General features: G+C 35.7%; 1 protein-coding gene across 1 annotated transcript in view; it reads left to right on the top strand.

Annotated features, from left to right (window-relative positions):
- LOC150080159 (kin of IRRE-like protein 3) overlaps positions 1–12715 on the top strand; it is a 347514-nt gene that overhangs the window by 268859 nt on the left and 65940 nt on the right. Inside the window, exon 7 of the mRNA XM_090381111.1 lies at positions 4645–4932. Coding sequence (XP_090237237.1) covers positions 4645–4932 — 288 coding nt within the window. The remainder of the gene's footprint in view (positions 1–4644; positions 4933–12715) is intronic.

The raw sequence follows: 12715 nt of genomic DNA, 5'->3' as shown, positions 1-12715 counted from the left end.
AACCGAAATCCGCGATGAACACGGTTCATTCAGAATTCCGATCTTTCCTGCGAGTTTGATAACTGCCAAGGGCTGATTAAAGGTCTCCATTATACGCTTAATGTGATGAACTTGAAAGCAGGCAGAAACGATGCGATCAATCAATAGCTCTGATTGCAGACTTTATCGCATTTCAAAACCGTCTGCACCTTTCTTTATGCAGAGATCGGGTTAAACGCAATCTGTCAGCGGCTAACGATCGGATTATGCAATTAGCATTATTATTGACTGTGTTTAGGTGGTTAGAGCCCAATAAAGAGGGAGGAAAAACGGGAAATAATTGAATGAGTTGAGATTTGATGCTTGGGGAATTCGAGAAATAAACGCACATGCACCGAATCTTCGCAGATTAATTGCTGTTGTTTGTTGATTGAGATATAAACGAGAGTTTTTATATTTTTACAATTGTGGATGTTAGCAGCAGCTATCCTACACACGAGATAAAAGTGGATAGTTAACCCATTCACTTTTATCTCGTGTATAGGATAGTTGCTTGATAGCAAGATTTTTTGTCATTAATTCCACTAATTCTTTATCGAAATATCTTCTTGAAGTGCATGAGGATTTCGAAATGTCCAACCGACGAATCCAACTTGTTTTGAAACTGCAAAAAATATTTAAATAATTTCAAATAGGTTATTCAGTACACAAAAACATCACTACAACTGTTGTCTTGTACCAAACTTAAGAGTAAATGCAAATACGGTGGCAGAAGACAGTTTCATTGTGACAGTAATAGTATTTGAGTTGTAGTATAGCTTTGTTTTAAAATATAATCTCATAACTTTTGGCTAATAAGTCTTCGTCATACATACAGAAGAAGAAAGAGGTTATTCCAAAAACAAAAAAAAAAAACTTTAATTCCAAATAAACGGGAAAACTTAACTGGTTCGGTAAATTTAAAGATTAATAGTGGATGGACGTTGGCTAGTTGATTAACCTGTTTGGACCTGTTAAAAATAAATAATAAAAGGCTTTGCATGTTTGTAGAAATTACGTCACATCATAACCCCACTTGGCTTTTCACTGGGATTTTTCTGTCTGAGAGTCTTCCCTCTCATACTGTTGCTCTCGTGTTCGCAAGGCCTCTTAAACTAACATACGTGGCGCCCTCTGGACACAAATGGTTGCTATAAAGTCATTTATTGGCATTAATAATATCAGAAGTTTTCAACCTAAGAATATCCGCTCATATTTTTTAATTATAAATGTAAAGGAAAAGCGAAATCGAAGTGATCTATATCTCGCTGTTGAGTAAGCATCTTGTAGCAGGGAAAAAGAATAAAAAAAAATAAATTCTAAGCAAAAAAAAATGATTACAAAGGCATCGAATATTTTATCCAGGCTTAAAAGCGAATCTTATACATTTTTAAAAAGGTGTTTGAGAAATGTAACGTACAAGTTTCGTGTATTCCTTCTTTTTAATAAAATACATTTTCAGGTTGCGAGCCAAACACGGAGCAACTGAAAAATGAATCTTTATCTTTAGGTAAAGAGAAACCTGTCAAGTTTGTTTCGTCTATTTTCTCTAGCGAAAAGGGTCATTGCCCGCACTAAGGGATGCTACATATTTCTCTTCAGTTTTCCCATTTCAGCTCTTCAAGTGTGTCGCTCGGTCATTCATACTTTACTATAGTCATCTTCACTTTCTCTCGATGTGTTTGTGACATCGTAGATGCGGAAATAAAGAGTTATAAGTCACAGGAGAATTCATTTCTCTAGAAAATACTACTTCTTTTGCATTTAGATTTTCTCTATTTACATGTTCTGAAGTCATTTTGTATTTTCCCTTACTGTAAGTATTATGTTACAGTTCGGGCATTTGTTTTTCTTCTTTGAAAGTTAGGTTTTATGTGGCTTTTTGGTTTATTTTGTTGTTTAACAGAAGTCCTGTTTCCAAACTATAATATATATATATGTACGCGGGTCAAAAAAGAAATTTTCGTAATATGGATAGTACGAAAGATCATGTATATACAATTTTATTTTAAATCTCAGGAAAAAAAAGTGTTATCCTTGGGCTCAAAGGAAATTATTCGCAGAAGATATGTCGTCTGGTTCACAAGAAATTTTCCGTCCCCTAAGGTCTTCCTTCATTCGGAGTAAGTACTACATGATCGCTTAGAAGTCACTAGGGAAAAGACCTCGTGAAAAAACTTCTCGTTCAAGTGTGTGTGTAAAAGATACTAGGAATGAAATTTTGGTATTCAATCTTTAGAAGATATAGGGTATATGAGAGAGGTTCCCAAACTTTTATATTTTGAACCTCTCTTAAAATTTTTCATAAATTTTCGCGCCCCCAAAGTTCCAGAAAAAGTTACTGATGTCGCACACATCAGTAACCGTTCTGTGTGCTCAATTCAGACCAGGATGAACCTCACAAAATGTGCTGTGGCGGATGTTTTTCAAAGCTGAAAGACCTTAGGCGATACCTCAAAGGAAAATAAAAAAAAGTATGGACAACCTCACAAACTCAGGGAACATTCAACGAACCATAGAGACAGTACCTCGTGCCTCACAGATGCTATCTGCTGAACACATCAGGGAGAAGGTCCAAGATGCCATCGCAGCATCCGTCAATATGACATTATATAGGGCTCTTCATAGCTAATGAGAATCATGATGGAGAACTGCTTGGGCAGGCGAAACATTGGACTGGCTGACTCAGAGTCCAGCCTCAACTCTATTGAACATCTGTAGGAAGAATTGGACTACCGTATTTGGCTGCGACCAAAACAGTATTTTTCCAAAACGGCTCTGGCAGCTACTTTTCAGAAAAAAGAAACAGTAGAGAATTCTAGCAATCACCTACTGGAAATTGGTATAAAATGTGACCAGCAGGGTTGATGCTGGCATGTAAGCGAAAGGTGTCCCTATTGCGTATTCAGTTTTAAATTAAAAGTTCTTTTGTTCGTTTTGAAACTATGTATGTGTCGAAATACTTTTGACCAAATAGTGTATTTTAACGAAATATTTAAAGCCGATAATTGAAAAGTTTTGAACCATTCTCTTATGAATCGTATCTAGTAGACTGTGATAGTTACGTGGATTAACAATCCACGTTACTACAAAGCCAATAGAAATCTGTGACTCTTTCTAAGAATAAATATGATATCATAAACTGCTCGCGTGAAAACATGAACATCATCTGGCATGCTATAATACCTAACTAAAATCCAATTTCGTCATAATTAGGAATTTTAAAAGTGTAATTTTGTTTCTGTATGAAGTTAAGATAATTAAGTTACCGACTTGATCTTTAAAAGGCACTTGCTTTCATTGCTAGAAATTATTGTGTGCAATGTTCGGTTTTATTCCTTTATTGCCATTCTAGAATTCGCCCTTTAGCAGTGAGCAAACTGCAGGAAGTAGGGTCAATAACTTTGATATGAACTGCGTGTAACAGCGTTTGTAGGAAGTAAATAATTTACGGCAATATGGGCTGACTGCCCCCCAGGGATAACCGGGGATGACAAATATTAATGCACAATAACAAACACGCTACTTTTATGATTTGTACACGGTCGATAATGATATTTGGAACTCCAGTTATCTTCTGGATGCAATTGAGAAAGCATGTCGTTGCAGTTTCATACATTCCGAATAATTCTCGTGTTCCACTCTCCGTGGATGAATTCCCTGTTGTTAGAAGGTTGCAGCAGTAAGCGCTGAGATAATGCCAATCCATCGACAAATAATTATCACACGCCTTTGGTACTCAAGATCCAAAAGATATTATGTGATCATTAAATACAGAACACTGATTTGAAATTCCTTTGATTCAATGGAGAAGTTTCTTGGAAGGTTTTATTTGCCATTTTTGCGTTAGACGCTGATGAAAAGCACTACTACATCCAAGGCCTGCAGACCTACATGAAGAAGATTTTCCACATCAAGCAGCAATGTATGCAGAACTTGTCGATCAAATCCAATATAACAGCGTAATTGATGTAAAATCGATAACCACAATTGCTGTATCTGGACTTCCCAAAAAACATCTGAGGTCACAGAATGACAAACGGACTCCCTAAAGTAAATGTGTGGCTTGGGGTGACGAAGTCAAAAATCTGTGAACTAATGTCTTGAGTATTTACAGTCTTCGAGATTGCTCCCTAACTGATAATTTTGGGTCCTCTTCGAACATTTTTCAAAATGATTCAACGCTTTCCCGTGCTGTCCTTGGGCGTCAACATCTCTCCTCGTCACACACGGACTCATTTCTTTTAAACTTATACACCAGTGCACGAATCGCATTGTCTGTAGGATGAAGACTATAAAATCTCCTTTAAAATCATTCCCTGATTTCACAAAAGTTCACTCCTTTGATGCGGGATGTTGCAACAAAAAATCGTTCTTGAACATTCATCATGAATTACGGATCTGAAAAGAAAAAGAAAACATTAAAAAAATGATAATAACATCTATAACACATTACAAATACTTATGTTTTATGTAAAAAAGAATAAATATACTTGTCGTAATGATATTTATTTGAAAATCACACTGTTTCACCAAATCTTATTTGCAAACATTCTTAGTATTAGCTTAAGAATATCATTTTTGAAAAAAATGAAGGAAAAAAAAAACATATTTCATTCATTTCAGATTCTCCAATTTGCCGAGCTGAGCAGAAATTCCTATACGGGGTCGCCAGGCACGAACCAGTGAAAGTGAAATGCGAAGTTGAAGCAGATCCTCAAGAAGTGATGTTCTCGTGGAAGTTCAACAACACAGCTGAGAGCTTGGAGCTTGTCTCCTTTGTGAGCGACAGCAACACCAGTACCGCCACCTACATCCCTCGCACGGAGTATGATTACGGAAGCTTGCTCTGCTGGGCTCGAAATAGCGTCGGCATACAAAAGGAACCATGCGTATTCACCGTCATTCCAGCAGGTATTATTCGGGTGCGTCACTGTAAATGTTTTGGGCCAATGGTATTGTTGGACAGCACTCATGCCGCCTGTCATTAGCTGTAATGCACTTTCCCCTAAACCACTCTAATGCCCCTCTTATCGCAACGCTATCGTATTAGTGGTGGAAAATGTTTTCCATAGTTCATAAACGAAAGAGAAGTTTTCGGAATCTGCTAATTTACTTTCATTTTAAATAAATCTCCAATTTCGCACACCCTTCGAGTGAAATTAACTAAGCATGTACTACTGTAGTGGAAATTCTGTGGGTTGTTACATTGCTCTTTTGTTGAGTTATAATTAACTTTAAAAATGACCTGCTGGTTATGTATACTCACTGGCCAAAATATAAGAAACCTTTTAAAGTGTGGAGTAAACCACATGAAGCCATGCTTCCAGATTGAACAATCCACCATTCAAGCTCTGGAGGTAGTATTTGTATGCGGTTTATTCTGTCGATGCAGACTGGATCCGCTCATACCATTGAATTCCAATGAATATCTTTTTGTAGTATCGCGCCAATTTATTTCCCCCCTGCTATTCTTCATATTTATTTATTTATCAGAATTGCGATGGATTCTTTCAAGACGACAACGCAACCATACCATGGAAAAATTTTAAACTTAATGGTTCGAGGAATTACCCAGGATTTTCAATATCTACCCTGGCCGTTTAATTCTCTAGCTTTGAGTTCAATTAACGATGTCTGGGTTATGTTGAAAGGATAGTTCGGCTTCATAGTACTCTACCAACCACATTACGGCATCTAAAAATCATCTGATGGAATAATGGTCAAATCTGGAGCTTTAGTCGCTAAGACACTAAGTGGACCATGCCAAGATGTGATTGGCTGTAATTTGGGAAAAAGGTGCCTTATGAAGAGTGAATACAAGGCTCTAATTTTTTGGCCAGTGACTGTGCGTGTATATTTCTCCAAAAACATTCACTACTCCGATTAGCAAATCTAAGAGCAGATAACAATCATATTTAATCATATTATAATACTTCTTGTTTATTTTAAATATGTAAAAAAAACAGTACATCCGATTTTGGGTTACAAAATTTGAAATATTTGAAGTTCTGTCCTATTTCTTCCTGATTAGGTGGGAAATATCCTTCATTATAAACTGCAAGTAACCTGAGCACATAGTTCCCTTCTAAAATTAATAGCTACGTATTAATAGGTATCAAAAAGGTCTTGATATTAAGGTTACACCTTTTAGGTTACAGAATAGTTGGGGATTCCATTCAAACTACTGTTTAGCTTTTTTAATAATCGTTTAACTTTGATAATTTTACTGATTATGTTCCTCATTATGTTCCTATCCTTATTCTATGTTTCAGAAAAGAAAAAAAAAGATTGATATTTCTGCTAAATAATTTTTTTATAAGCTTAATACGCACTTCGTTAAAATTAAAAACTGCAAATAGAAAGTGAAGACGTTCGAGATGGGATGGAAGGATTGCATGTTTATTTATTAATTTTAAATATCAACAATATTTAATCAATAAAAAGATATTAATTATCTTTAAGAAAAGGTAAATATTTCTTAAAGATAAATATCATCTTTATTTTTCATTAACTTTATAAATAAACAAATATCTTATCTTTTTCAATCAAATAAATAAAGATAATATTTATATTTTTAGGGATGTAAAGAAAAGGATATTTACATAGTTGAAATTACGTGAATATCTTTTTATTTTCATAAAATACCTAAAAGAAATTGGAAATGGCGTTACAGAAGCTGCATACCTTTTTGCATTATGTTGTCATTATTATTTTGCAGCTAGCAAAATATTTGTCTGCTACGTTATTCAGGGTGAAAAGTAAGTCCCTTATGGACGAGCCTGAATGCTACAGGTATAAGAGTGACGTGAGAGGCATGCATACAAGAAATTATTTGCAAGCTGCTCGAAATAGCTGCCACTCTTGCAATAGGACAATCCTCTACTACAAGATATATCGTAAGGGGGGGTGCTGCAATTTATCTCATCCACAGTTCGTGGGCATTTTCCTTCACCCATCCCTGCCACACCTTCAGCATGTTCCAGAGATACCTACCTAAAGAGGAACCATCGCATTGTATTAATCCTATTGCATTAATTACAGGATGCTTTGAATCATCCGTAAAACCAAATATCGCTAATTTAAAATTCATTAATTCTTCTTCTATCAGATTATTCAATAAGTAATTATAATAAATATAAAATGATAATAAGTAATTATTATAAATATGGAAAATGTTTGCCTCCTTCTTGAACACATACGCGAACTCTTTTAAATATCATATTCGATGGCACCTTTTGTAATGTTTGCACATCTGTGTTTTTGTTTTCAGTTTTCTTCTGTGTATTTTATTCTGGATATTCTGCATCTTCACAAATAATAATAAACGATCTTGGAATCTTGAAGGAGGGGACAACAGATTTTTAAAAATGAGACGATCACTAATAATCTCTCAGCATTGTTACTGTTTCACTGGAAGTGTAGCAAGTCTTGTCAAACCAAGAATACCAGTCCCTGGAGAACGTTATTATTGGTCAACTGCGTTCTGAAAGAAGAGACCACTAAAAACCACGAGCTGTTTCATTACTCTATATCCTGCTGTTTTGACTATTGACGTAGCGACGCAAGTGGAACCAAACTTGATCACTGAAGAAAACACCGTCCAGAATGCCAATTCTATTCGAATCAATAGAGGCGCGAAAAAAAGCAACTTCGACCTTCTTTTGAAGTTCTCCAAGTTTGTACATTACTTGAATACAATCGGGATGGAAGTCTCACTTTTTTAGCAACCTCTTTTATGCTTGAATAAGACATACCCGTCTGTGACTCAAGTGTTCTCTGTGATTTTTTGGGCAAGAGCAATAGACGTTAATTAACATCTTCAAGTTTTTATTCGCTTAATGATGAAGGGCATTGAATTATTTTCTTTTTCTTCTCATTAGCTATTCACGAAAACAGATTTGAGGAATTGTTGATTTATTTGGTACTGATAAATCGGGATATTTTCTTTATCAAAATTCGGCCTTCACGTTCACATACGATTCTGAAGTACTGCTCGACTATGTACACACGTTAAGTTAGATTTCTTTTTCCCAAGCTTTATACCAAAGGAATTAATTTATTAGGCAAAGCTTGGAGGGATTTAAAATTCTTTGGTTAATAGATGCTATTTATCTTTAGATTACCGCAAAAAATAACATTACTGCATCCTCTGAACTGAAAACTCAGAAGAAAATTAACCAATATACCTTCCTTTCCAGTTAAAACATATAAGATTATAAATGATGTGTATATATGCGTGCGCCAGCTAGGTTTGCTATAAACACACAGCCTTCTCCTCTCTTTTATTAGGTACATTAACCTCTAGTGGAGATGATTAGCTTTCGGTAAGTCTTGTCAGTACTATCGCTAAAGGCAAAAATCCATCTGTCTCTCTATCCTTTAATACTGTAGCATGATTCCCGTATGTGATCCTTTAAAGCTCTTTGATGATGGTAAACAGTCTTCTCTCATGTTGACGATCAAAGCAAACTATGATGACTTTTAGACTAAATGTTATGTATTGCTGCCGTTGATGTACGACTTTGTAAACATGTAGGAGACAGATTTATTTTCGATGGATGACTAGGGGTACTCAAAAATAAAATGAAATACCAAAGTTGTGCAGTAACATATCATTGGATTGTTGACGACGCATCTGAAATACATTTTACTCGCGATGTGTTTTGAAACATTCATAACTGGGGATGGCATGAATGATAATAGTTTTCTGGAAATCTTATCAAGGCTCTGCGTACATCAGTTAAAACGTGGTAATGTTTCATTTTGGATATTTCTCACACAAACATTTTCTTAGTGATTTTTTTATTTAAGAAATCGATTTTTGTTCACTGTAATCTCCAAGGAATGTTTTTTTTTTCCGATGCTGGCATAATCAAATGGGTTTGGATCAGATCCAGCGCTGTAAAGAACGTGGGTTGATTATCCATTTTTGCTAAAAATAGGTCTTTCCAAACGTGAGATTCTCTTCGCAATTCATGTACTTGCCTTTCGCCTGCAAGAAAATGGATAGATTAATCCCAGACCTCCATTTTATTCGATCAGAGATCTGTCTTTAGTGTTGACATTTGGTGCTAGGCTGAGTGGAATTTCTTATCATATTTGAAAGGTTCCATTGCTCATATAAAATTCTATTTTGTGATCCTTATTTAAATTTATTTTTATCACTACACCATGGCTTGTATCGTTTTGGGAAATTAACTATCGAAAAGACAGAAAGGCACAGAGAGTTAGAGGGGAAAAAAGGTAAAAGAAAACTGAAACTTATCGTACAGCACAGTTAGTATAGTTATTTGTGTCACTGTAACTAAAGCAATGAGGCACCAGTATGTATTCCTTCTGTAAATTGCAATTCTTTTCATTTTACACGGGATGTAGAAAAGACCCGAGTTCGAATTCAATCTAGATGAGAAGGACTTTAATGGTATTTTCTCTCATCGTAACTGTGTTATTAACAGGGTATAAAGCTACATGGCTCAGTCTGTTCCTCCTTCCTCATCCGCGCTATTTGGGTTAATTTATTTCACTTTGCATATATACACGTTTCAGGACAGCAGCTTCTAGAAGGACAGCTCTATAGCAGATTTAAGTCCAACCTAACAAATTTCAAGACCTTTTATGTCGTATGAACATGTAACTCAGAATAGCTAATTGTAAGCACCGATTGGTAAGAGATATTTAAATTATTTACACACTGAAATTTATTACCAAATATTTGCCATAATTAGAAAAAAAAAGATGGCTTGGGCATCGGGGAGCATGATATAAAGATTTCCTTGAACGACCAGAAACTTCTCGTGTCTGTTGGTTATTGAAAGAAATCTTTTATGTATTTGTGATCATATAATTAGGCACAATATATGGCATCATCACATCATGGCACAACTTCAAATAGGTCTTTAGTGCGAACAATAAGCCATATTTAACCCAAATTCTCAGTACCATAAGGGAGCCAGAGACACATCTTGTAGAATTTGGAATTAAAGTTGAATAAATACAAATATTTATAACTTATGTGTCCTAAATTTCTTGTCGTATCAGAAAGCGGCAAGTTCTGTCCGAATAATAATTACTAAATCCAGCATAACGGCACATTATGGATAGTTCTAACTTTGATTCTACGAATATTGTCTCTTTGTTGGAGTGTGCTGAAAAAAAAAACAGTTTCTTGATTTTGATACGATATATTTCAACCATGTTCAATAGATAAGCTACCAGTCATAGACCCATAGCAGTTTGTACAATGCCTATCTCTGTGTTTATTTGTACATTGCCCACTCGAACTTTGAATTTCTTCATGTTGTTGCCCTCAACTATCCATCCAGCTAACTCATTCAAGTAATTAACAAATTGCTGACCAAAAGTAGAATTTCTCTAATTTGAATTCATGTCCCCCTCCCTAGTTCTAGTATAATTTATAACCATGAACAGTTCCCCTCCATTAATTTTACTGTTCTCTTCTCAAAGCCTTATAGACCTCAACCAGGTACCTAGTATCATCTCTGCAGCCCATATTCGGTCTTTCTTCTTGTGGGCTCATTTTTTTGATCTCACCAAGCAAGTTGCCTGTCTTTTAATATTTTTGAGAAGCTCGAATTTTTTGTTAGGTGCGGTCTCCTACTTGGACACAGCATTTCAAATCTTACAATTTGCTTATTCAATGATTGTGGCCTCCAAATCTCTGCAAGTAAATGTTTGATAAATCACCAATAGAACATTGGTTCTTATTACTATCTGTCTACACTGCATGGAGAACTTCAGGTCTGTCTAGACGTTGACCTTCAAATCTTTTTTTCCCTCCAGTCTTTTGTTCAATTTCTACTAGTTTTTGAATTATTATGGAGTTATTATTACCCAAGTTCAAGACCCGAATTTTCATTAAAACAGCTGCTATTTTTCTCATTTTTATGATCTTCCGGAAGTTTAAATCTCTCATTTTAAAAGTGATAAAATTCATTTTGGTATCAAGTTAACACAAAAACGAATACGAATGTTCGGTTCTACTTCATTCCCGATGACAGCGAAATTATTTTTATAGAAAAGGCTTTTCACAAATACATAAGCCCGTTCTACAATTTAAGAAGTTTTATTCTTATCTTTTCCCACGTTATGTTCATAGAGGTTTCCATATTCTTCTGTTTAATATCCGAAATATTCGTATTCCAGTGACGCCGATAAAGAAATCTCCATGAAAATGTTCATCATGAGAGGAGAAATAGGATTGCCAATGAGTAGGCTAAATTGTATACACTTTTCTTTAAAATAAAGTATCCAGGTTATAGTGCCTGGATACTTTATTTTAAACGTAATGTGAGTGTTTTGATTAGTAAATTTTTGTTAAAATATTTCTTAAACAAAATTTTATTAAATTAAACACTCGTATAATTACCAAAATTAGTATTAGAAGTTTATTAGCGGTGTTTTAAAACCCATAAAGGCATACCTTATGAATTTTGATTTATCTGTGAAAAGTAGACAGCAGAGAAAACAATGTGCAATACATTTCTGCAAAGAAACACGGTTGGTGGATGACAATTATTTTGGGAGAGGGCCTGCCCTCGCTGCATGTGATATGGATAGAGTTGTTGACTAAGAATTTTCTCTACAGTTAAATGAAAACACCTAATGCTGCTGCTGCTACATTTCTTGTGCCACTTCTCCTCGATCGTGTCCTCCATCTGTTCTTCTAAGCAGGTGTTCAGAGAGTTTCTGGTTCTTTTCTAATTAGAAGTAACAGGCGAATAGGATTTCCCCCCTCTCGAAGACGCCATTGGATTTCTGCAAAGGTATCCTTGGATGGACATTAGAATATCTTTCTTTTCGAATGACCCAAACGTTGATTTGCTTCGAACGAGATGACTTTCGGTCTAAAGAAAGGTGCTATAAGTATTTTTAGTGCGCTTCAACCGACCATCCTGCACAAAGCTTTCTCTGTGTGCAATGGGAGTGCGTTTGGCAAACATCCCCTCATTGCCTAGATGCAACATCAACAATGCAAGCAGCCCAGGGTTTGATGAAGCTCTCATGTACAACGAGAAAAGCAGTACTGTGTCACAAAATCATTGCCCACATCAGAATCCCGCCACCAAAGGGCTCGAGTTTTCTTGCATCATTGCTCCGTGTATTTTTTCCACACACATACCTGTTAGGAGCACACTTTTACACTTTTTTTCGTCTGCTTCAAGGACCACTCTTGCCGGTTACAACCAACAGCGAAGTAATCTTTCTTCCACTCAAGACAAGAAGATGCTTACGAAATGTAGTACAGCTGTATGGACATCCACCCTGCTGTGCACGTATAACCTTTTCCTTGAGTTAAAGGGGTCCGTAATTTTACGTAGTACTATGGTCAGATTATTTTCTTAGAGCATGGGAACAAGTCTCGAATGAGGAGTACAGGAATGAGAAGGAATCTCGAATGAGGAGAACATTCTGTCTTACAAGTCGCATCTGGATTTTCTGTCTTTTAGCGATTTCTAAAGACCGTCTGTAGCGATACATACGTCATCCTAACTCTAAAGGATGCTCTAGACTGGCAAATGCCGGTTTTTACCATGGAAAAGCATTAATGATCATACCAGAAAAACATTAATGATCAAGGTTATGCATTTCCACTTACATGTAATTAAATTCACCTCCGTATATTACTAAATGATGATTGTTACCTTTATATATGAGAGAGAGAGAGAGAGAGAGA

This window comes from Mastigoproctus giganteus, chromosome 9 (assembly GCF_048544385.1).
Source record: "Mastigoproctus giganteus isolate SK-2022 chromosome 9, ASM4854438v1, whole genome shotgun sequence".
NCBI lineage: Eukaryota > Metazoa > Arthropoda > Arachnida > Uropygi > Thelyphonidae > Mastigoproctus > Mastigoproctus giganteus.
Note: the sequence above shows the minus strand (reverse complement) of the source record. Positions and strands in the feature narration are given on the sequence as shown.